This window comes from Leptopilina boulardi, unplaced genomic scaffold, assembly GCF_019393585.1.
Source record: "Leptopilina boulardi isolate dan_hultmark-lab unplaced genomic scaffold, ZJU_Lbou_2.1 LbouV2_195, whole genome shotgun sequence".
Classification (NCBI taxonomy): Eukaryota; Metazoa; Arthropoda; class Insecta; order Hymenoptera; family Figitidae; genus Leptopilina; species Leptopilina boulardi.
In genome coordinates this window covers 1345983-1373424 of record NW_026137746.1, presented here as the reverse complement: position 1 = coordinate 1373424, position 27442 = coordinate 1345983, and the positions used below count along the sequence as shown (strand labels likewise).

The following is a 27442-nucleotide window of genomic DNA, read 5'->3' as shown; positions in this document are numbered from 1 at the left end:
CACGCTGTTAATAAAAATTTTTTTTTTTAAATAACATTTGACCTTGAAATTCAAGGTCAAAATGTTAATTTACGTTTATCTCAAAATCGGATTTTTTAAAATTATTTTTAACTATCTCAATGGAAAGCTTGACTAATTTCCTACAAAACATGTAATTTTCAGAGTGGGATATTTAAAGTTTTTGAGATATTAATTAATTAATTAATTAATGTTTATAACAAATGAAATATTTTACAAACGAATAAAGTTACCGTAATTCTGAAGTTAGTAATTGAAAGTTAACGTAATTCCGCATCCAACGAGCCCTATATGAAGTATTTTGGATAAGTAGATTGTTAATAAACAATTATTTAACATTGCAATTGTTTATTAACAATCTACTTATCCAAAATACTTCATATAGGGCTCGTTGGTTGCGGAATTACGTTAACTTTCAATTACTAACTTCAGAATTACGGTAACTTTATTCGTTTGTAAAATATTTCATTTGTTATAAACATTAATTAATTAATTAATTAATATCTCAAAAACTTTAAATATCCCACTCTGAAAATTACATGTTTTGTAGGAAATTAGTCAAGCTTTCCATTGAGATAGTTAAAAATAATTTTAAAAAATCCGATTTTGAGATAAACGTAAATTAACATTTTGACCTTGAATTTCAAGGTCAAATGTTATTTAAAAAAAAAAAATTTTATTAACAGCGTGTAGCTCGGCAAAAAAGCTTTAAAAATCATTATATATATGTTAACTTTTATGCATTCTACTTATAAATATTGTACATTGAAAAAAATTTTTTTTTTCAAAAGTCAAAAATTAAAAATATTGTAATTCAAAAACTATTTTATTAAATTCAATAATAATTGATTTTTAGACTTTCACCAACAATAACAACATTTTAGAAAAGTATAGCTTAAATTCGAGAACTTTTAATTTTTTGTTCGGACATTTCAGGAATTTTTCCTCATATATGGGACATTCCACGTCAACACGGACAGAGCTCTAAACAAAAATGGTTTTGATGGATTTAAACGTTCTAGGGCTTAAAAGATTTCTACATTCATGTACTTTAAGATGCCGATGGGCGTTTTTTAAAAAATTTCATTTTTGATGACAATAGAGCTGTCAAAAGTCAAAAAGTCTAGAAATTTTTAAATACTTTTACGAATTAAAAGCTAAAAACGAGGTATAAAATTCTGAAACTCATTCTTTAACAGTTTTCAGGGTCACTGATCATTAATCTAAATTTTGTTTTTTAATTCAAAATGGCGGATCCAATATGGCGGACAAAAGATCAAAAAAGCAGAAAAAATGTTTTTTTTTGCGGAAAACATATTATTCGATAGTTTTTAAGGTCGCTGATAAAGAATCTGAAGTTATTTTTTAAAATTTCAAAATATCGGATCCAAAATGGCGGACAAAATTTTTTAAAAAAGTTTAAAAATAAATTAATATAATTAGATATTAAAAATATACATATAGAATTGTTTTTTGTAGAGAAATAGGGACCTAAATTAAGTAAATGTAAAATACTTTTGTATCAACAAATTATTATGAATAATAAACAAATTTTTGAAAGTCAAAATACTTAATTAGAAATTCAATTACAAATCTACATAATATAATATGAAGAAATCTTTATGACGTGAGTTAGTGTTAGTCAATATATGAAATCATCCACAGAAATTTATACTTCAGCTTTGTTGAATCGGTTTATTTCTTTCACTGTATGAAACACACATTTAGGCATATATTTACTTATTAGATTTTAATGTATATTTAAGCTATCGCCTGATATATATATATTAGGCCATTTCTAAGAAATTCCTACTCTAATTGTATAGTGTTAACTAGAAAATAAGTGATTTTTGGCGTATATATATATATAATGAGAAAATTTGAATAATATTCACTATAGTCTTTTTACTCTCAGTATAAGGAACATCTAACAAAATGTTTGAACGTAAAACATTTAAAGTTTCAACTTCTCTTTTTCTGCTATTTTTATGTGAAGGCCTATTTTCGACTTCAGCATCAATATTTGTAAGAGAAAATCCTGACCGTACTGCTCCTGAATATAATGTTGACTATTTGGTAAGTTATTTTTTTCCTTTTCTTTATAACAGTTATGTTTAAAATAATTTTTTAAAAAATTTTAACGCCAAAAATTTTAATTTTTCATTCCGGGCTCTATTATAAATACCAATAAGAATTAATTTAATTTTTTTTTGGGTCATATGCGTTAATGAGTTAATCCCAAATGATTTTAAATTCCTATCCATATAGTTGTTCGCTTTTTCCATAGATATAATGAACACAATATTATAATTTTAAAATAACCATAAATAACATGAATAAAATTACAGGCAATAACTTTTGATACACCTTTAGATGTATTGAATGTGAATGGTCTTGAAATTAAGGAAAAAACAAAAATTGGTCTAGAAAAATATTCACAGAATCTACAAAAATCTTATGAACCAGTTATTAAAAGGATTATTAGTGGCACTTATCATTATTTCTTTGGATACATAATAAACGTGGAATTTGGAGAAAGCAATTGTACTAAAGGACAGAAAACTAATTGCGTTTTAAAACAGAATGGGGAGTCCGAAATGTGTACTGTTACAACTTTTAGGGATTTAAAAGTAATATGTCCTATACAAAAAGACTGCAGTGCTGCTGAAGTTAAAGTGGATAAAAATGAGGTAAGTTTTCATCTATATGTAATACAATTTACATATTATATCTGAACACATATTTAGAACATCCATAAATCGAACAAGACTAATTTTAAACGAGGGCATTGTTATATTTTAATTTTCGCCATCAGACTGCATAACTTTGAGATACATGATTATGTATTAAAAATCATTAGTTACAATTTTCATTTTATGAAATTTCATTTGTCCTAATTATTTATACCTAATTAGTATACCTAATTAGTATACAGATCGGGAAAAACCTCAGCTTTCGTTTGCAATTGTTTATTTAAAAAAAACGCACCGATTTTAGTGAAAATAGCAAATTTATGTTTAATTATAAAAAATCAAGGTCAAAATTCAAAAATTTTAGAAACGAAATTCACCATTGAAAAGAGCATGAAAAATCCTTCAAAAAAACATACCTGTTAAAATTGTTTTTATTGCATTTATTGACAGAAAAATTCAAATAGTAGGCGGTGTCAGGGAAAATTGATAAAATTGACCCCCCTCTATCTCCCACAAAATTTCAAAAAAGTCAAAAATTTTTTTTTGGGATATTTTACTATCAGGTAAGACAACAATTTCCCCAAGTTTCACTTTTTTTTCGAGAAATCAATTTTTTAACTCAGGACATTACACGTAAAATGCCTCAATTACAGAATTTTTATATAACCAAAAATTCACATCACAGAATTTTTATTTTTTCGAAATTTTAATTGTCAGAATTTTTATTTAACATAATAGGCATTTTAAATAATTTTTATTTGATTGAATTTCATTCAATAGAATTTTCTTTTAGATGAATTTTCATTTGTTCGAATTATAATTAGATATAATTTCCATATAACCTATTTGTTCAAACTACAGAATTTTTACTTAACCGAAAAATCATTTAACAGAATTTCTAATTGATAGAATTTTCATTTGTCCGAAATTTCAAATGGCCGAACAAACAATCGATTTTGGCGCGATTTTTCAAATCAACCAATAAAAAATTATCCATAAAATTGTGATTCGTTGATTTTAAAAATCGCGTCGAAATCTTTCTGTCGATTGTTTGTTTGGCCATTTGCAATTTCGGACAAATGAAAATTCTATCAATTAGAAATTCTGTTAAATGATTTTTCGGTTAAGTAAAAATTCTGTAGTGTGAAAAATCGGTTATATGGAAATTATATCAAATAATACAAAAAAAAAAAATTGTCTGTTTCTTGAATTAGACATATATTTCCTATAGTATTTTCGCCCGCTGAAACCGAATCTGAGCTCAGAATTGCTCCATCACCCTCAGTTTTTTTTAAATCGACCAAAACCACCCTTAAACGGACAAATTCACACTTCGGAGATAAAAAATAAATCAACTTATTTTTTAAAAAAAACGAATTTTACATCTACGAAACTTTGCTCCACTAACTCAAAAACAAAGCCAGTATTGATCCAGTACCCCCTGAATTTTTTTAATCGAAAAAACTACCCCTAATCTGAGGAATCAAATTCTGGAGATAAAACAATAAAATAACTGATTAACAAATTTTATAACCAGATATTTTTACTCCAGCAATGCAGAAACATTGCCAGAAATGCTCCCTCACCCTCTAAATTTTTTTTAAATCGAAAAAACCACCCTTAAATAGAAAAATTCAAATTTAAGAAGTAAAAAAATATTAAATTACCGGCTTTTTTTAAAAACAGAACCTTACATGTATGTAGTTTTGCTCTACTAACTCAAAAAAATAAAGCCAGCATTGATCCATCACCCTCTGAATTTTTTTAAATAAAAAAAACTACCCTTAATCTGAAGAATCAAACTTAGGAGGTAAAACAATAAAATAACTGATTAAAAAAGTTTATAACCACACTGTAAAAAGTCTTAATGGAATTTTACCACTTTGAAAGTGGGAAAGATTATTACCCACTATCAGAACGGCACCTTTACTGTCGATGGGAATAAAATTTTTAGGTTATGTACTTTTCCGAAATTTTATAAAATATTAAATTTTTATGTTTAGAAAAAAATATAGGAATAATTTATACTTTTTATGCGATTAGGATGAAGGTATTTACTTTTAAGTTATTAATATTCGCTAAAGAATTTTATAAAATAAAGAAAAAATAATTATAAACACAATTAGACTCTATATTTTATTCCTATATTTTTGCACAAGAAACATTAATATTTTTGTTTTTCATATTCAAGTTTAATTTAAATTATGAACAAAAACTTTTATGAATTGTCCTATGTAAGGATAAAATAACTTGTGTCGTAAAATTTTACCATTTTTACGTCATCTTTACAATCAAAAAGACAATTGTCGATGAATGCCGACTGCTGTCGGGCATTAACGATTGCACACGATGCATAAATCGTAAATGTATGCGTATATTATGAATTTCAAAATTTGGGAATTTTCCAAAAATTGTCAATATTACTTTAAAAAATGGTAATTTTACACGCTAATGTATTTTTCTAAAGAAACGGGAATATTACCAACACTTGTGATTATACTACATTAAAAACAGGAAAAATACTACAGTGTGGAATTGTCATTTTTGCTTTAGTAAGGTTACGTTCGCCAATGGTAATTTTCCCATCTAGTGCAGTTTCACAGCCTTCAGTCATTTCGTCCTTTTGAAAGTGGGTAACATTATTACCCACTTTAAAAGGAGAAATTTCGCCGAGGAATGAAAAATCCCAATATTCGAAATAGTAAAATTACCAAATATTGTATTTTCCATTTTGGACCCTGTATTATTTCTGCATTTAATATAGTATTTGTGCCAGGGATTCTTAAAAGTAAAATTCCTATCTTTAGGAAAATTCTGTTTGAACTTTTTACAGTGCAGGTATTTTTACTCCAGCAATGCGGAAACATACCTGGCTGTAAAATTTTTCAATCAGTTATTATATTGTATTACCTCCTGAATTTGATTCTTCAGATTAGGGGTAGTTTTTTCGATTAAAAAAATTCAGAGGTTGATGAATCAATGCTGGGTTTGTTTTTGAGTTACCCTGGCGGATTCGATTTGCGTAATGTCTACTTAACTAAGCGGACTTTAGGTAGACATTAGGTAGACATGTAAAAAAACGTATAAAAAAGCTATTAATCGACTTATTATGATAAAAAAAGTTGATAAAAGGGTAAATGAATGTTTATAGAGTAAATTCGTACAAAATTTGTAATTAATAAAGCAATAAATAATTAATAATGAATGGAAATGTGCGCGAGGTACCTGATCAGTTCAGCTGTACAATTATTTTCGTGCTATTTTCATGAAAAGAATATAAATTAACTGCAAAAACAATTGATATTTATAAAAAAGTGTAAAATTGATTTAATTTTATTGTTTGCAATACGAATTATTAAATAATAATTAAGTTTTTATCAAATGTGAATAGTGTTGTGAAAACCTGTGAAAACTAATGAGTTACTACATTACCGATCGCATATGATAATAAAAAGTTCTCGATGAGTGTAACAAAAAAGCTGCAATCATGTCCGTAATTTTGGACGAGAAACAATTATGAAATCAATAATTATTTGTATAACTTTATTCTGCATTTTAAAATTCACTTTTTATTTTCTTTCAAAGCAAAAGCTTGGAAGAAAACATGCTCGCACTGTATTGTAAAAACTGGTGGCGCCATCTCTCATATGCGATCGGTAATGTAGTAACTCATTAGTTTTCACTGGTTTTCACAACACTATTCACATTTGATAAAAACTTAATTATTATTTAATAATTCGTATTGCAAACAATAAAATTAAATCAATTTTACACTTTTTTATAAATATCAATTGTTTTTGCAGTTAATTTATATTCTTTTCATGAAAATAGCACGAAAATAATTGTACAGCTGAACTGATCAGGTACCTCGCGCACATTTCAATTCATTATTAATTATTTATTGCTTTATTAATTACAAATTTTGTACGAATTTACTCTATAAACATTCATTTACCCTTTTATCAACTTTTTGCTTCCTCGTGGAGGAAGCTATGTAGTCCTTTCGTTTATAAAATTTTTAAAAATGGTGAAAACAAATTTTCCTCTATATAGAAACATGTTATACGAGATCCTGATCAATTGTCCGGATGTATGTATGTCTGTATGTATGTGTGTGTGTGTGTGTGTATGTGTGTGTGGATAGTTTTTGTGAACACGATATCTTTAACAGGTTTTAATGGATTTGGGTAAAATTTGGTAGGCTTATTTAACACATTAATCTCTCAAAAATGACGAGAGGATTTTTAAAAATACCCCAAAAAAAAAATTTTATCGTCTTTTTTCCAAAAATTTTTTTTTAATTGAAAAAATTTTTAAATCGAAAAATTTAAGGTAATATATAATATAATCGTCTTCTTTATGTCAAGATGAATCGATTGATATATATAAAATATAGATTTGATTGAAATTTAAAGAATTAATGAAAGTTAAAAAATCAAAAATTCTCATTTTAGCTAAAAAATGATGTGTTTATTTAAATTCATGTTTATATATGAAATAATTTTATTCCCTGCATTGAAACGAATTGGTTGGTATATATAAAGTATAGATTTGATTGAAAATTTGAGAATTAATAAAAATTGAAAAATCGAAAATTCATATTTTAGCTAAAAAATTTTGTGTTTTTTTAAAATTCAAGTTGATGAATAAAATAATTGTATTCCTTGCATTAAAACGAATCGATTCGTATATATAAAGTTTATGTTACACTCAAAATTAATTAAAATTTTCTTTATTTTTCAAAAAATTTAATTAATTTAAAACATTTTTAACTCGAAATTTTTTAAATCAATCAATTGAATTGGACAAATTCATTGCTTCCTTCACGAGGAAGCGAATTTTTTGCTTCACATAATGAGGAAGCATAATGTTTATGAAATAAACATAAAGGACCCCCTTCTTGTTTTTATCATAATAAGTCGATTAATAGCTTTTTTATACGTTTTTGCTTCCTCGTGGAGGAAGCTATGTAGTCCTTTCGTTTATAAACTTTTTAAAAATGGTGAAAACAAATTTTCCTCTATATAGAAACATGTTATATGAGATCCTGATCAATTGTCCGGATGTATGTATGTGTGTGTTTATGTGTGTGTGGATCGTTTTTGTGAACACGATATCTTTAACAGGTTTTAATGGATTTGGATAAAATTTGGTAGGCTTATTTAACACATTAATCTCTCAAAAATGACGAGAGGATTTTTAAAAATACCCCAAAAAAAAAATTTTATCGTCTTTTTTCCAAAAATTTTTTTTTAATTGAAAAAATTTTTAAATCGAAAAATATAAGGTAATATATAATATAATCGTCTTCTTTATGTCAAGATGAATCGATTGATATATATTAAGTATAGATTTGATTGAAATTTAAAGAATTAAAGAAAGTTAAAAAATCAAAAATTCTCATTTTAGCTAAAAAATGATGTGTTTATTTAAATTCATGTTTATATATGAAATAATTTTATTCCCTGCATTGAAACGAATTGGTTGGTATATATAAAGTATAGATTTGATTTAAAATTTGAGAATTAATAAAAATTGAAAAATCGAAAATTCATATTTTAGCTAAAAAATTTTGTGTTTTTTTTAAATTCAAGTTGATGAATAAAATAATTGTATTCCTTGCATTAAAACGAATCGATTCGTATATATAAAGTTTATGTTACACTCAAAATTAATTAAAATTTTCTTTATTTTTCAAAAAATTTAATTAATTTAAAACATTTTTAACTCGAAATTTTTTAAATCAATCAATTGAATTGGACAAATTCATTGCTTCCTTCACGAGGAAGCGAATTTTTTGCTTCACACAATGAGGAAGCATAATGTTTATGAAATAAACATAAAGGACCCCCTCCTTGTTTTACATGTCTACCTAATGTCTACCTAAAGTCCGCTTACTTAAGTAGACATTACGCAAATCGAATCCGCCAGGGTAGTGGAGCGGAAATACAAAGATTTAAGTAAGGTTCTGTTTTAAAAAAGTCAGTTATTTAATTTTTAATCTCCTAAATTTGAATTTTTCTATTTAAGGGTGGCTTTTCGATTTAAAAAAAATTTAGAGGGTGAGGGAGCATTTCTGGCATTGTTTCTGCATTGCTGGAGTAAAAATAACTGGTTATAAAATTTGTCAATCAGTTATTTTATTGTTTTACCTCCAGAATTTGATTCTTCAGATTAGGGGTAGTTTTTTCGATTAAAAAAATTCAGGGGGTGCTGGATCAATGCTGGCTTTGTTTTTGAGTTAGTGGAGCAAAGTTTAAGGGTGGTTTTGGTCGATTTAAAAAAAAACTGAGGGTGATGGAGCAATTCTGAGCTCAGATTCGGTTTCAGCGGGCCAAAATACTATAGGAAATATATGTCTAGTTCAAGAAACAGACAACTTTTTTTTTGTGTGCCTGTGTAATTCGAACAAATGAAAATTCATCTGAAAGAAAATTCTATGCAATAAAATTCTACCCAATAAAAATTCTTTAAAATTCCTTTTTCCGTTAAGGGTATGTGGGAACCTCCCACGTGACCTAGTATGGGAAAATGTGTTTTGGTAGTATACATTTCACTCTAAAATGAAAAAGATTTTTGTTTACAATTTTGAGGGTTGATAGATTAGGGATACAGCATTCATACTTTCTCTTTTTTAAAAATTCTCTTTTTCAATTGTAAATAGAAAAATTAATTAATTAATAAGTTATATAGTTTCTATGTTGTCATTTTTTTTAACAATTGAATTTTTGAAGATTGTTTAATGAGATAAATTAAACTTGTATAATCGATGCAAATTGTTGTATTTTAATTAAATTCAATTAAATTAATTTAATCATAATTTTAATAAAGAAAACTTTTTTTATCTTTCTTTATTTTATTATTATTTATTTTTAATATAAATGTAATCAAAAGAAAAGATTTATTTAAAAGTATTTTAAAAACAACAATTTGCATCGATTATACAAGTTTAATTTATCTCATTAAACAATCTTCAAAAATTCAATTGTAAAAAAAAATGACAACATAGAAACTATATAACTTATTAATTAATTAATTTTTCTATTTACAATTGAAAAAGAGAATTTTTAAAAAGGAGAAAGTATGAATGCTGCCACCTACCGTGCAAAGTCGGCGGCTCAACTTCTTTATCGACTAATAATTTGGATGTCACTAGAAAATTCCCTAGCCTGTCAAACTCACTTACGCGAAAATTTTACACTTTAAACTTTATTTATTTAATAATAACACGTTAATTTATCACAAATACAGCACAAATCTATCACTAAATACTTTTATTATTCAATTCAATTACACTTTTCCACAGTTTCCACTCAGTTTCTACACAATTTTCACTCCAACTAAATGTTTAACCAATGTGTAACGAATGTACAACGAATTCAGCGTACATTCCGATTTCGAGACCCGCCTGGGTTGATTCTATTCTTTGTCCATTGAATTTAATTTTCAATTTATGTTTCATAATTTATTACAATTATTTTATTAAATATTTAATAATATTGTTAACAAAATGCAAATAAAGGCATGTACCTAATTATAGAAAAAGTTTCAAACAAAAATAATAATCTATTATATTTGTAAAATTTGTCTGAAAATAATAATAATTGTTGAATAAATTTTTTTAAACTAAATAATAATTTAAGGTGATTTTTATAAAATGAACATTAATTTAGATGCTCTGGAAAGAAAAGTTCATTTTTTCTTACATTCGATTTTTTCGACCATCGAGATATTTCAATACATTTTCATGTGCTTTGCATGCACTGTCTTTTTTAAGAAAGGAGATTGCTTTATTTTTATTATTTTTGCGTTAATTTATGGTAAATGAGTAGAATAGCGAGATTCCTTGTACCAAACAAAATCATTTCTCCAAAATTTTAACCCGAAATCATTTTTTATTTCAAAGAAAGTTTAAAACCACAAAAAAAACGTCCTTTGCCCACATACCCTTAAATGAAAATTTCAGGAAATAAAAATTCGAACAAACAAAAATTCTGTGAAGTGAATTTTTGATTATATAAAAATTCTGTAATATAGAAAATCGTTTTGATGAAAATTCTGTAAAATACTAATTTGAACAAATAACAATTCGGGTCAAATCTAATTATGATAAATGAAATTCCATAAAATAAAAATTCTAACTAATTATTTTTAGAATATAAACATGCATCCCATAATTTTGTGTTTCAGCATCCTATAGTACAAGTTACGCTTGCTGGAAGTGATATTATGGAATCTGCACTACTTGGTTTGGAGGAATATTCCAAGAATGTAAACAAGCCCTATAAACCAGTTCTAATCAGCATTAATCGCGCTTATCACTATGGCGAAGACGACACAAATAGGTAACTTTCTTTGTATTTTATTAAAATAGAAGAAGAATCCGTTGATAAATTTGCTTTTTGTTAAAACCTCCTTTTGTACAATAAAAACTATAGAATGTACAATTAGAAAAAAAAGTTTGAGACTTTTTCATTTAACACTGAGAAAAAGTGAGGTTCAAATTCAGAGGTTCAAAAAGTGTATAATTCCCATTTATTATTAAAGAGAGTTTAATAGTCCCTTTAGAATGATTTTTGAATAGATAAAAGAAATCGGCATGTATATAGTCTGTTTTATTATATTTAGAGGGTTAAATGCTGCGCAGAAATTTATGCGCGACCATATTTGTTTCTCAATCGAATAGACTGAATTTTGGGGTTAGGTTGTCATATTTATTCGTTTCGCGTACCACCGCGTACGATAAGAAAGGTATTTCTCAAGATTGATAATTTGTCCCTCTGCCATAAACTCATTTTTCCTCTAGGAGAAATGGCTGAAATATCTGGGAATGGTGTATTTCATTATTTAGATTATTATCCAATAGCTAACTCTCAAATATAAACTCTTTATCCCTCCAAATGTTCACTTCAAACCTCCAGTTTTCTCAGTGTATAATATCATTATACAAAAGAAAGATTTTAACAAAAAGAAAAAATCTTTGATTGCACATGCACACAAAAAAAGTGTTTTGACCGAGACACTACACTAGTGTATTCACTGGCTCTTGTTTTTGAGTTATACTCAAAAAACGACTCAAAAAAACTAATTAAAATAAAAAAAAAATTTTTTCACTACAATAGTATATTTCCATGCTAAGGGTACAGGGAAGAAAGAGAATAGTGATTTTTAATGACAATATTACAAAATTAATTTAGACAAACATTTAGAGTTATAAAATTGATCTTTGAGAGAGAGTATCCTGAAGCAACCATTCTTGAAATAAGGAAATCAGCATTCCACTGCAACAAGGAATGTAAAGGTTACTACAAATTTAATAAGGAGTTAGAAAGGATTTAGATAAAAAGTATTACAACTTACCTTGAAAATTAAGATGTAAGATGCGTGAAAAAAGGACCACTGCTGAGTCCTAATTATGATAGGAACGTCTGGTACCAGATATAGTTAAGAGCTCACAGGAAGGTTGACGGGCCTTGGTGATGACCACAGGTCCGGAGTTCAGTTGACCGTAATGAAACTTGGATGAGCTTTTCTTGACGTAGAAACTTTTAACACTTGACACAGAGATTCTTCTGAGTCGAACTTGAGTATGAAATCGAGCATAGTAACAATGTTTGTACCAGATTTCGTATGTGACGAAGACGTGCTGATACCAAAATATGAACTGAACTAGCAGGTTCGGTGGCGATTTCTGAACTGAACTAGCAGCTACGGTGGCAATTTCTGAACTGGTTTCTCCGTAAAAATGTAGTCCTTTTATACTGAATTTTCGTAAGAGAATAGATAAAATTTTATTGTCGTGCTATATATTTTTCACCCTAATATTGGAAGCCAAAGTTGAGTCCTTCTCTCTCAGTTGAACGTTAAAGGAGAGGTTTGTACCGTTCTAATACAGAATAGAAAGAGTACGACTACGGTTATTCGCAAATGTAGAAGAGCGTCTGTGCTCTTCTAGTGTAGCGATACTACAGGGGTTTGTCTGATTTTAGTACATGAGTATTATAGGGAGAATTAGAAAGAGTGCAATTCTATTTCTCGTTTATGTCCTTTTAGGGTAATAAAAGGTTTCTCGCTTCTATTTGTATATTTTTAGAAATACAGTATATAAACGTAGGAGGATACAAAACGCAGGGGTCTTTTATACATGAAAGAAAAGATGTTTAGTCGCGCAACAATAGGGCGGGAGTTTCACATTTAAGAGAAAAGTGTTTAGATGCGTAACAAAAGCACGGGTGTTTGTCGCAGAAAAACGCAACTCGGTCGTTTTTTGAGTATAACTCAAAAACAAGAGCCAATTTTACTATTCTGACTTTGGATTTAGATTCAGCAGCGAAAAATACATGGGAATACACTAGTGTATAGTGTCTCGGCTAAAACACTTTTTTTGTGTGCCTGTGTTATAATGTTTTGTGACGTCAAAGGATAATTAAATAATAAGACATTAAAATTTTCAGTAACTAAAATGTAAAATGCATAAATTACCATAGCATTTTATATTATGAAATTATCAAACAATGGTTTCAATAAAAAACAAATGTCTCTCATATATTGTTCGTATTTATCTTTAAAATATTTCCTGAAAAATATGAAAAGCATATTGTTACATTACTATATAAATTTCATAATGACTGTAAAAAAAGATTATCAAAACATGTGAAACTAAAATACTTCTTTTTACAGTGCACATTTTAAAATACATGTTAGTTTTGGAGAAAGATTGAAAGAAGGAATTAATCCCAGATATAAGAAATTGAAAGCTCACAGCGGGGAATTCGAAAATTGTATCGTCGAAGTCCTGTACAAACAGAAATGTTCAGGTCCTCCAGAACTTAAGAAAGTTACTTGCCCTTTATTGTAATATTACATTAAGGTATTTTCATTTTACAATGCTTTTTCAACACATATTATCTTTAGAATCAATTTAAACTGTAATTTTTGTAAAAATGACTTTTCATTATGAAACGAATTCAAGTAAACATTATTATAATTATAAATATGTGATTTTTGAATAAAAATTTAGTTTATAATATCGAAATATCTTGATAATTATTGATATACATGACCAAAAAGTAAAAAAAATTAGTTATTGTATTTTGTTGAACCGGCATTGAATGAGAAATATAATTTTATTTTATTTATTTAAGTTATACACGGATTTACAAAATTATACCCTTTATAATATATATTTTGTATTTTGAAAAAAAAATAAACGTTGCTGCAAAATGCTTTTTAGAGTTAAAATTATTATTTTTTCAAAAAAATAATAAGATGATGAATTGTAAAAATATAATTAATAAAATAAAAATAATATTCTCTAATTTATTCATTGAAAAAAATTTGCTTCACATTATTTTATTGTATTATAAATAATACAATATAATAAAGAATCCTTGCCCACACAGCACAACATCTTACACCAGGCCTACAGCAGGCTTACATGTAAGGTTTGTAAGGTAACATCGTAAGCCCATAGTAGACTTACAGTAAACCTAAAATGTCCGCCTTACAGTAAGCTTACATGGTAGGGTCGAGGTAAGCTTACACGGTAAGGTCGAGGTAAGCTTACACGGTAAGGTCGAGGTAAGCTTACATGGTAGGGTCGAGGTAAGCTTACATGGTAGGGTCGAGGTAAGCTTACATGGTAGGGTCGAGGTAAGCTTACACGGTAAGGTCGAGGTAAGCTTATGAGTAAAGGCTGTGGTAAGGTTATTATTAAGTTGTAAGGTTGAGGTAAGGTTGTGGTAAGCTTACAAGGTAAGGCAAGTTATATTCAAATAATAATATTAATAATAAATAAATATTCAATAAAAAAATTTTTCTTTTGCCTTATTCTATTTTGGGAACCTATCATTTCGCAGAAAGTTTTGAAAACAAATTTGGGAGGAGTAGGATTCGAACCCGGGACCGAAGTATATACCTAACAACCTAACCAACTGAGCTAAACGGGGAACTGACAATGAGAAAAGTAATCTTGCTTTTAAGGGGTTAGGGGTAGTCAGAGGCACGAAAAAATGAGAATTTTCAGTATTTTTTTTTGCTATTAAATAATTTTATTTTACAAAAGTAGTAATATGGTATTATTAAACAATGTTTTGACTTGAAGTCACGAAAATTTAAAAAAAAAAAAATTTTTATTTCCGAAGTTACAGCTGTTTGTGTTAACCCAGTTCCAAAAAAAGGTCCTTGCGGTGACAATCATAAGTCCTTGGAGATTAATCAGAAATCAATCGGATAAAAAAAATTAGTTTTATAAATAAATAATCCTGGGCCTGATCGAAGGATTTTTTTTTTTTCAAAAATTAACAAAATGGCGGCCTCAGGAAATTTTTGTCTAGATTTTTGGGAAAAAATCAACATTTAATTGGTCTTAAAAAATCGAAATTTTTCAAAAAAAAAAAATCCTTCGATCAGGCCCGAGTTTATTATGTATTCTAAAAGCTGTATAAATTTCATTAAAATCGACTGAGCGGTTTTCGAGTTATAGTTGTCACCAGTTCAAAAAACATAGTTTTGAGAAAAACGCGTTTAGTTTCACACTAGATTTACGTACAAAAAAACGAATTATTAAATTACTTACACCGAGTCATCTATTCCTGGGCCATATTAATTTAGGTACTACTACATATACCCAAGTCTAAGTTCATCGATGACAATAGAACCCTAAAAGCCGATTTCTTGCAGCTGACACTAGCTGCAAGCGCTCGCGAGCGCTTTAAAAGGCCCGAGCTCTCTTTGTTATTTGTCGAATAACTTAAAAACGAATTATCGGATTAACTTGAAATTTTCAGAGATTATTTTTAAGATATTTTACTTAACGAAAATGCAAAAAAAAAAAATTTGATTTTTTGAAAATTCTGACTACCCCTAACCCCTTAAGGAGTTGATTATCTTCTTGGTTCCACTTTAAAAGTAAGATTACTTTTCTCATTGTCAGTTCCCCGTTTAGCTCAGTTGGTTAGGTTGTTAGGTATATACTTCGGTCCCGGGTTCGAATCCTACTCCTCCCAAATTTGTTTTCAAAACTTTCTGCGAAATGATAGGTTCCCAAAATAGAATAAGGCAAAAGAAAAATTTTTTTATTGAATATTTATTTATTATTAATATTATTATTTGAATATAACTTGCCTTACTTTGTAAGCTTACCACAACCTTACCTCAACCTTACAACTTAATAATAACCTTACCACAGCCTTTACTCATAAGCTTACCTCGACCTTACCGTGTAAGCTTACCTCGACCCTACCATGTAAGCTTACCTCGACCCTACCATGTAAGCTTACCTCGACCCTACCATGTAAGCTTACCTCGACCTTACCGTGTAAGCTTACCTCGACCTTACCGTGTAAGCTTACCTCGACCCTACCATGTAAGCTTACCTCGACCCTACCATGTAAGCTTACTGTAAGGCGGACATTTTAGGTTTACTGTAAGTCTACTATGGGCTTACGATGTTACCTTACAAACCTTACATGTAAGCCTGCTGTAGGCCTAGTGTAAGATGTTGTGCTGTGTGGGTGTTAATCCTAAAAAGTCACATTTTATTCTGCAAAATAAATACTTTTTTTGCAAGTCCTGCTGTTGTGGTAATTTTTCCCTTAAAGAATAATACATCACAACCTTAAATTTTTTAAGTCATAATAATATTAAAACTTAAAATAACTCATTAATTTTTCTAATTAATTTTTCGTTTTTATTTTCCACAATTTTTTTTAACTTTAACATCATAAGCTACATCAGATTAAATTTTTGTGCAAAAATATTCAATACCGGCTGTACAATACACGTTTGAATAGGTCGGGTCCAGCAAACCCTTTGTGCCATTTACGTTCGAACGAGGAATTGTGCCAGTTAAGGGTTGATGAAATGAAATATTCTTTGGTATTTACATATATAACTATTAGATTTTGCTTAATAATAAAATTGAACATGAGAATCAAAAATTAATATTTTACTCAAATCAGTTTTAAACAAGAATATTAAAATCGTTAAATCAACTATCAATTATCACAAATAAATTCATTAAAATTAATTTAATCAATATAACAATTTATTTCGATCAATAGAAATCAAGTTAAAATTCGTTTAGACAATATTCAAAGTAAATTACAGAAAGTCACATGACGTCATATGCTATTCAGTTTCTCACACACATACATAAATTCATACAATGAAATCGATTTCATTAAAAAGGCCTATTAAAAAGATTGCAATATACAAATACATAAAATTTAGTCGAGAATTGATATCAATAACACAGGCACACAAAAAAAAAGTCAGGTCCCAAAAAACACAACACCACCATATGACAAATAACATTCATTCGCCCTTCCAGATTCGATTTGATTAAAGATAACCATAGCAAATTCAACATGATGCTGCAAATCAGCCAGATTTTTCAATGAATTTTCCAAATCAGAATCATAAGTGATTTGATTCACACAAAACTCATCATCATCAAAATCATGACCTACATTTAAAACATCAATGTTTAATTCATTTTGCATACACGGAGAGAAGAGTTACAGTGATGGCTACTGAACGCGTTTAGTAGGCAAAAATATGGTCAGAACAACTTTAATTGCAGTCGCTATAACTAAACGGCGTTCAGTTCGTTATAGTTCGTATTACTAAACAGTTCTTTTGGCAGCACTACCGTTTCAGTGAATGCAACTGTTCCGTTCCCCCACTTTACCAGTTTATCAAAATGGCTGAAATTTATTTGCTATAGATCCTTTAGATGGTTTGACAAGTAAATTTAAGTTTAAAAGTTCCAGTTACGTGGAAAAATTCAAAGGTAAGTTTGTTTTATTTTATTAATAAATTCAATGCAATATATTGCATTAAAATGATCGCTCGAGCAAAGAAAGCTTACGTCTTGTGTAGGGTTATGTTTATCTGTACACGTGAATGAGACCGGCTTTGGACAATACTTTTTTATCAGAGGAAATATATTTTCCCTTTTATAATAAATTATTTCTTAAGATGAAGTTTATTCTTTAAACAATGTCAATTACTACTTTTATAATCTATTATATTTATAAAAATATTTTTTGCAATATCTTTAACTTACGAAATCTAACAAAAATATTTATTTTATAAAATGAGCAGATGGATAGCCAAAGTAGTTTGTATCCATTATATTTCGACTAAAGTTGTTGCTGACTAATTTTTAAAAATTATAATACTTTGTAGGAATGATTTTGAAGTTATTAGGATCACGAAATGAAAAGAATTTTATTAAAATTTTAATTATTTATTGCAAAATATGAATTTAAAGTATACGAGGTGCTAAAAACTGATAAATTTTTAGTCATTAGAAAATATGCAAAAAAAACATAGAATTTACCATAAAAATAAAAAAAAAATTGGTATACTTTCGACTATTGGGATGCAAAGGTATCTGCCAGTATCCAATTGCAAGATCAGTAGTCGAAATATATGTAACATCATAAAATTTTTGTAGCAGTTCATTGATCAAAGGCGGCGACTCATGATCGGCTTCAATTATTTCATTAATGAAGCGAGCTTCGAGATACACTCGAACGGTACCGCCATCCTTTACGACTATTCTAAGGGGACTGCAATAGGAACTATCCGCCCTTTCAATAATATTAAGGTCAAGCATTTTTTGCATTTGTTTATCCACGAATTCGCGATTTTCCCACAGAACCGGATAATGTTTTCGAATATACGTTTGATGCGGTTTTATTTTTAATTCATACTCAAATGTATCAGCGCTATCATATTTCGGAGTAAATAATTTTTCGAACCTTGCCATTCTCTCGATAAAAACATTCTTTTCTTCCTCGCTTAAAGGGGAAACTGAATCGATAATTGATCGTAAGCCTTCGATAAAACTACTCAAATCTTGAGTTTCATTATTATTTTGACCCACAGGACCAAAGTCATCAGAAGAATTGTCATCGGATTGAAAATAATCAACACCCTCACAAAAAACTTTATTTCTGTCTTCACAAACAATACTCATCATTTCAATTTTCTTTTCATTTGGTTCGCCTTGAGAAATATGCGACTTATCTTTCTCATCATTATTCGAAACAGGTAAATAAAACAAATTGTTTAAACAACCCTAAAAAATCACATCGACATTATCATTTATTGAACAACTATTCCCCTTTTTCTCCGGAAAATTGACAATTTGTTGAACGTCATTGTCTAAACTAATTGTCTGAATATATTTGACTCCATCTTGAAATTCTGAGAGAACTAAACTTTCAGCAGGCATCTTATCAAATCTGATAATATCCTGTGGCACATTAAATCTATCAATCATAAAAGAATTATTTTTATAATTAATAAAAACTTTATTAGCTACTAATAAAATGCAAGTTCGCTAAAACTTGCATGGAAACAACGAGGTGTTGATTGCAAAATCAACCCTCCCATTACTTAAAATTACATACAAACAGGGTGTGATCGTTGCCACCGAATTATTCTTCGAAGAGTCTTTTCCCACAAAAAGGCAGATGGTTTTAAAGTTTTACTCCCACTAAGAGTGGTTGAGATTATTGTTTATTCCTCGCAGTAAAGGTTGAAATTGTTGAATTTATCTATAAAATACAAGTGAATATTCCACGATTAGTGAAATCTATTGAGTTATAAAAGTTCGTTAAAAAAGAAAAATTAATTATACAAGTATAAAGAGTTATAAATACTAGCAAGATCCCGTTGAAATTTAAAAGTGTTTTGTTTAATATCACAATTATTTATATCTCAAATTAACTGTTTGGAAAATTCAGGTTTGGTGAACCCAATACTCTGAATTTTTTAAAGGCAGATTTTGAAATATTGAAATAATTGTTTAAAGGCAATATTTAAGACAAGTTTATTAAAAGAAAATATAAAGAATAAAGGAAGGTAAAAATACTTCCGCATATTTGAGAATCGTATATCAAGTACGAATTTTAAACTCTAAAGTGTTGGAAAAGTAATTTGATACTTTTCCGTAACATTTTATTTATCATTATTCTGGTGAGTTGCTTTAAATCTATTGAAACATATAGAATCTATAAACGAAAAACCAAAAATCATTACACACAGTTCATACACACAAATTGTTTTCTTATTATTGAAAATTTCTTTTATTTGATCTCTCTGATCTGCTTGCAACAAATTATTCTTGTGAGACTTGATTTTCAGTCAAGTAGCTTAACGTAAATATTGTTTTAATTGTAAACATTTCATTAATGATCAATTGGGGAACTAAATGTATATTTTTGGGAGTTGAATGAATAAACGGATTTCTTTTGTTGTGCTAATTACGTTTTTATTTATTTAGTCACCTTTTTCATGTCTTTATTATATCTCTCTTTTTGATCATTTTGTCTAAAATACCGTCTATCCGGGTTTATTGAATTGATTATATACTGGGGGACAGTCCACTACCTTAATCTAATTTTGTTAGCGAAGAGCAATTTACGCTTGCCAATAAGCGGAATTGTTAAATAATAATAGAATTTTCATTTGGTCGAAATTCCAAATGGACAAACAAATAGACAGAAAGATTTCGGCGCGATTTTTAAAATCAGCCAATCAAAAATTATCCATAAAATTGTGAATCGTTGATTATAAAGATCGAGGCAAATGATTAAACCCCAAATTTGTTTTTACGAATTTTTATCCTCTTGAAAATCGTTTTATCTAAAAGGAATTGACTATAATTTTTTGAATTCGAATCGTCAGATTATATGATAAAAATAGTTTCGAATTATTATTTGACAGAATTTTTTAACTTCGAAAGAACATTTTTTATAATTTTCAATTTACTTCTTCCCATTTATCAGTGCGAATATTCAAATTAATCCTCAGCTGGATTGAAAAGATTCTCGAAATGAGCCAGGAAAGGTACCCTAAGATAAATTTTGAGAGACTACGAAATCTAAGTAAGCGAAAATCGACAAACTTGAAATTTAATTGGGCGAGTCAGATTCGTATTATGTTCGAAAGATTTGGGGGGAAGGAGATCTGGCACCAGTTGACTCTTAATTCTTTGCAAACGAATAAAATAAAATGGCTAGAAGCGTATGAAAAGCATCTAAAACAGGAAGACTTTCAGAAGGCGCAGTCATCCTCCTTCTTGCTCCTTTATCCATATCTAGAATTATCAGAAGAATCACATAAAATTTTAAAATCAAGAGTAATATTTAATAATTTGAAAACATTTGTACAACTCCGTTTAATTAATAAATTTCAAACTAGAATAATAAGAAATAAAGATTTTCTCAATTGTAAAATTAATGAATATTGTAAATTCTGTTATAAAAAACTAGAAACTAGCGAATATATTCTACATCTACTAATAGAATATAATGCTGTAACCTCAGAAAGAAAAAAATATATATCAAAATCAGATGTAATGGAAGAAATTAATAATCAATGGTTAGCGTTTTTAAATAATCCAAACAGTGAGATAATTAACAAAGTGGCATATTTCATAGTTCAAATACTGAAATAGGAATAACTTTTAAAGGATGAGGAAAAGAGAAACTTATGTTAATTAATTATTACACTACTCTTACTTATGTTATTACCAGAAAGTGAACTCTTTTGTATGGATTTCAATAATCCGCAAGCAAATAAAGAAATACAAATTTTCAATTTACCGAATAATCATTTCTCATAATTATTATTGTAGAGAATTAGTATTCTTCATAATTTTTATTTTTCCAAAAAACTGTTTACACTATTTTTGATTTGACATAATTAACATTTTTTATAATTTTTTTTTTCTTCGAATTACCATTTTGTATAATAAATATTTTTTCGAACAATTATTTATTCTAAAATGTAATTTATCAAATTTATATTTTTTCTATTTTTATAAATTACGATTTGCTATTTTATATAATTTTCATTTTACCGAATTGCCATTTCACATAATTCCTAAATTTTCTAATTTATTATTTTTCCGAATTTTAATTTTAACGAATTATTAATATTAGAATTATTTCTTTTGCAAATTACCATTTAACATAATTTTAATTTCCCCTAATATTTATTTATTCTAATCTCCATTTTCTCGAATCGTTATATGCTATAATAAGAATTTTACCGAAACTCCATTTGTTCTAACATACTTCCGTTCAATTTCAGTACTGTAGTTTCCCATCTACATTAATTTCTGGAATTTATCCTCGCCCGAACATCGCTTGTGTCGGTATGGTAGAGTGCATCACAGGAAGTGATGCAAAAATTATTGTCACTTCCTTTTATATTAAACGATTTTCGAGAAAATAAAAATTCGAAAAAACAAATTTGGGGTTTAATCATGCGCCTCTTATGTTTGTTTAGAAATTTATTTTTTTGTTTTCTTTATTAACTTATTAAAATTTGTACGCGGGACCTGATCCGACTGTTTGAATCTGAAATTCATAAAAATATAGATCTGATAGAGATATGTTTCTTATTAGCTGATTCATCACTGAATCATGTCATTAAATGATACTGACAAAATGTTTTGAAATTCCAACAAAAACATCTTTGATGCAAAAAGTTACGCCAAGCAAAAATTCGAAACAATAATTTGTGAAATGAATGTTAGCCAAGTAAATTTTTGGATTATGTTAAGTTTTAATTAATTTTTTTAATATAAATTATTAAATTTAAAAGAGGGAAATTATCTAAATTATTATTTTAAAATATGCCTGCAATGTAGAAAAAAAGAATAGTTTTGGTCTAAATATGAAATACAATTAATAATTATCAAAATAATTCATTGAAATCAATTTTTTGATTAAAACAAATTTCTATCGTAAGCGCAGTTATGAAAACTTGGCGTGAATTATTATTTTTAAGTATTTAATAATAATATTTATTATTTAATATATATTTATATCCTTCATTTATTTTTCGTTAATCCACTTGCAGTCCTTTATGTTTATTTCATAAACATTTTGCTTCCTTATTGTGTGAAGCAAAAAATTTGCTTCCTCGTGGAGGAAGCTATGAATTTCTCAAATTCAATTGATTGATTTAAAAAATTTCAAGTTAAAAACTGTTTTAAATTAATTAAATTTTTTGAAAAATTAAGAAAATTTTAATTAATTTTGGGTGTAACATATACTTTATATATACATATCGATTCGTTTCAATGCAAGGAATACAATTATTATATTTATTAACTTGAATTTTAAAAAAACACAATTTTTTTTATCTAAAATATGAATTTTCGATTTTTCAATTTTTATTAATTCTCAAATTTTAAATCAAATCTATACTTTATATATACCAACCAATTCGTTTCAATGCAGGGAATAAAATTATTTTATATATAAACATGAATTTAAATAAACACAACATTTTTTAGTATAATGTGAATTTTTGATTTTTTAACATTCATTAATTCTTTAAATTTCGCTCAAATCTATACTTTATATATATAATATATCAATCGATTCATCTTGACGTAAGGAAGAGGATTATATTATATAGGGTCAACCGGGGTAAATCCGAACGCTTTTAGTAAGTTTCAACAATAACATAAGTTTTTTCTTTAAAAAAAAAATACTTCCGGTATTCTGGTGCATGAAGTTGTTACTTTACTTCCATAGAACAATTTTATGGGGTAGCAAAAATTTTTGATAAATTACAATCGCAGGAAACTTAGCGTTCGTATTTACCTCGATACTTTGCAACTTTCCTAAAATACCGGGGTAAATACGAACACCACTGTATTTCAGAAAAATCTTAGGGAAAATAAATTTAAAGTATTGCAATTGTTAAACTTATATAAAAACTCAAAAAAAATACGATAATAAACCTATTATGTAATAATGCATCATATATAAATACAAAAATCAAACAGGTTAAAAATTAAAATGCATTACACAATTAAAACCTTCAATAACTTTATCAAATCATAACGGATTTTTGCAAAACTTGCTACAGAAAGTATTTTGGAGTGATTGAATGTAAATACAAAAATAAAAGTCAAATTTTTTAAATTCAAAATGGCGGACTTTCCTAAAACTTATTTTTAAAAATGATCAAATTTGCTAACTCCAAATTCGTAATCAGCGACCCTGAAACCCTCCGAGTAACAATTTTCGAGCGAATCCAATGAATTTTTTAATTCTCGTCCGCCATTTTGAATTTTGAAAAACTGACTTCAAATTGGTAATTAGCGATCCCAAAAACCGTAGAATACCAAATTTTATTAAGATCCTGAAAAACTTTTTTCAACAAACCATTTGGCAAAAAAATTGAAACACTCCTTCGAGAGAACAGAGATTAAGTTTCTGCTTATTAATTACTAACGAGGATACGTATAGAAAGAAAAACTTTTTTCTATGTACTTTTATAATGTTAAAATAATAGTGTAATCAAATAAAAACAATTTTGTGTGGCTCTGATGTAAAAAAAAATTATTGAAAGTACCGTTCGGATTTACCCCGGTTTTCCAATTTTCCTGGGTAAATACGAACGGTCTGATATTATTAATAAAATTTGACAGAAGGCAAAAATGAAAAATAGTTTCTGTTCTAGTATTCATAACAAACAATTATAAATAATAAAATAAATTTTTAGCTTCTTTTTCTTCAAATACGAGACAAAATACTGAAAGAGTGTCATCTTTGATTTTCAATCTTTTTTGCAATACTCGTTATCTTTGTTTATGCTGTTGCTAATTAAGAAACGAAAAATGGGATAATACTTAGAATCTCTTGAAGAGGATCTGAGGTATAAATTCTCATATCGAACTTATTTTTAAAAATTTTAATTAAGCTGAAATAATTAGCGTTCGGATTTACCCCGGCTGACCCTATTACCTTAAATTTTTTGATTTAAAAATTTTTTCAATTAAAAAAAAATTTTTGGAAAAAAGACGATAAAATTTTTTTTTGGGGTATTTTTAAAAATCCTCTCGTTATTTTTGAGAGATTAATGTGTTAAATAAGCCTACGAAATTTTATTCATATCCATTAAAACCTGTTAAAGATATCGTGTTCACAAAAACTATCCACACACACACACACACACACACATATCCGGACAATTGATCAGAATCTCATATAACATGTTTCTATAGAGAAAAATTTGTTTTTACCATTTTTAAAAATTTTATAAACGAAAAGACTACAAAGCTTCCTCCACGAGGAAGCAAAAATAATTCACACCAAGTTTTCATAACTGCGCCTACGATATAGAAATTTTTCTATCAAAGAATCAAAGTTATCAAGTTATTATAATTATTTTGAGACATAATAAATTGATGTGCTTTTATATATTCAAAAAACCTATTATAATTTAAATAAATGAAAACACATGTGTACAAAATTTGAAAACGATCCTAATACGAGTGATACTTTATGAAAATGTAAAAATATTTGACAATAATTACAGTCGATTGTAATCAATCGAAATTTTTTAAAAAGAAATTGATAAGTACGAAGTTGGCGATTCTAATTTTTTTTTACATTTGCACTAATTGTAAGTGCATGAAAAACGTGAAAATCCGCGAATCTTCAAATGCTTTTTAAAATTATAACACCTCAGTCAATTTCGTTCAACTATTTTTTTATCCTAAAAAGCAAACATCTGTTGAATATTTTTTTTGGTAAAAGGTTAAAAATATTTCGCAATTTGAAATATTTATAAATTTTTGAAAACAACTCGTTTTATCTGTCCACTTGTATAATTGAAAAGCTTGGTTTTTAAAGTTTATATGTATACAGAGTTTCAATACTGTGCTTAAAATTTTTTTTTTTTTTTTTTTTATTGACAAGTTATAAAAGTTCCAAGAGATATGCCCTTATATTTTTTTATCAGAATTGGTCGTTCTTGACTTTTACTGCGTTCTTCTTGATAAAATAGAACGCACATTTGAAGTATTTACATATTTTTATTGTACGATTTATATACAGGGTGTCCCAAAATTATGGAAACTTGCAAATATCTCGAAAAGTACGAATTTTTGTAAAAAATGTTCAAGACAAAAGTTGTTCCAAACAAAAAGATGTACATCTTTGAAACCAAAAATTTGGGCCCGGAGCCCAATGTTGGTCTCTACAATGAAAAAAGTGGTTTTCTTAAATGACACTACTAATTTTCAGTATCAAATTCGTAATCCCCATGAAATTCTGCGTTCAGACATGTGGTATAAGGGCCCAAAATATTGGGCCCTATCCAAGATATTGGGTATCCAAAATTTATCAACAGATAAATAAATTTTAAAAAATCGTATCTTGGAGGGATTTTGAGATCACAGGATTAGAAATTGGAAGCTAATTTTCAAATTGGGCTTAGAGCCCATTGTAAGATTCCGCTGCTCAATGTGAGGCCCACAGTAAAAAAAATTAGTTGTCTTAAATAAAATCCATTAATTTTCAGTATCCATTTCAGAATCGTTATGAAATTCTGGGTTTAGACTTGTAGTACAAAAGTCAAAAAATATTGGGCCCAATGTCTGGGATTGGGCTCGACATTTTTTGATAAATAAATAAATTTATAAAATCGCATCTTTTGGAGTTTTTGGGATCACAGGATTAGAAATTCAAAGATACTTTTCAAATTTCGCACACAGTCCAATGTGAGGCCTACAGTAAAAAAAATTAGTTTCTTTCCATTTCGTAATCGTTATGAAATTCTGGGCTTAGAATTGTGGTACAAATTCCAAAAAATATTAGGCCCTCACATTGGGCTGCAGAATCTTACATTGGCCTCTATGCTCAATTTCTAATCCTGTGATCTCAAAATCCCTTCAAGATGCGATTTTTTAAAATTTGATAAATTTTGGATACCCAATATCTTGGATTGGGCCCAATATTTTGGGCACTTATAACACATTTCTGAACGCAGAATTTCATGGGGATTACGAATATGATACTGAAAATTAGTAGTGTCATTTAAGAAAACCACTTTTTTCATTGTAGAGCCCAACATTGGGCTCCGGGCCCAATTTTTTGGTTTCAAAGATGTACATCTTTTTGTTTGGAACAACTTTTGTCTTGAACATTTTTTACAAAAATTCGTATTTTTCGAGATATTTGCAAGTTTCCATACTTTTGGAACACCCTGTATATATGTATATATATTTTTCTATCATCAGAAAACATTAACCATGAAATGTTTAAATCACTTTTAATTTCTACGAAATCCCCACTCTGATTTTATTGTTAAGTGAGAAATAGGTGATGATTCATAAAAATTAATTTTACCATTTCTTTAGAAAAGTAAACTTGTTTTTACAGTTTTGATAAGATCTATTATTTATGACGGTTAAATTAAATTAAATATATATATATATATATATATATATATATATATTTATTGGCGTGAAAATTTTACCGTTTTATACAAATGAACTAAGAAAAAAAATTTATTTAAAATAAGTATAAATTAATTAATATAACTAGATATTAAAAATATACATATAGTATAGTTACTCGTGGAGAAATAGCTATAGGGACATAAATTAAGTTAATGTAAAATACTTTTTTATCAACAAATTATTAGGAATAATAAACAAATTATTTAAAGTCAAAATACTTAATTAGAAATTCAATTAAAAATAAACATAACATAATATGAAGAAATCTTTATGACGTGAATTAGTGTTAGTCAATATATGAAATCATCCACAGAAATTTATACTTCAGCTTTGTTGAATCGGTTTATTTCTTTCACTGTATGAAACACACATTTAGGCATATATTTACTTATTAGATTTTAATGTATATTTAAGCTATCGCCTGATATATATATATTAGGCC

At 27.8% G+C, this 27442-nt stretch overlaps 1 protein-coding gene across 1 annotated transcript; it reads left to right on the top strand.

Annotated features, from left to right (window-relative positions):
- Positions 1–1685: 1685 nt before the first annotated feature.
- On the top strand, positions 1686–13746 carry LOC127278109 (uncharacterized). The gene is made up of 4 exons (XM_051299652.1): positions 1686–2094; positions 2367–2708; positions 10902–11056; positions 13392–13746. Exons 1-4 carry the CDS (start codon positions 1954–1956, stop codon positions 13567–13569), a joined length of 816 nt encoding a protein of 271 aa, XP_051155609.1. The 5' UTR covers positions 1686–1953; the 3' UTR covers positions 13570–13746.
- The last annotated feature ends 13696 nt before the right edge of the window (positions 13747–27442 follow it).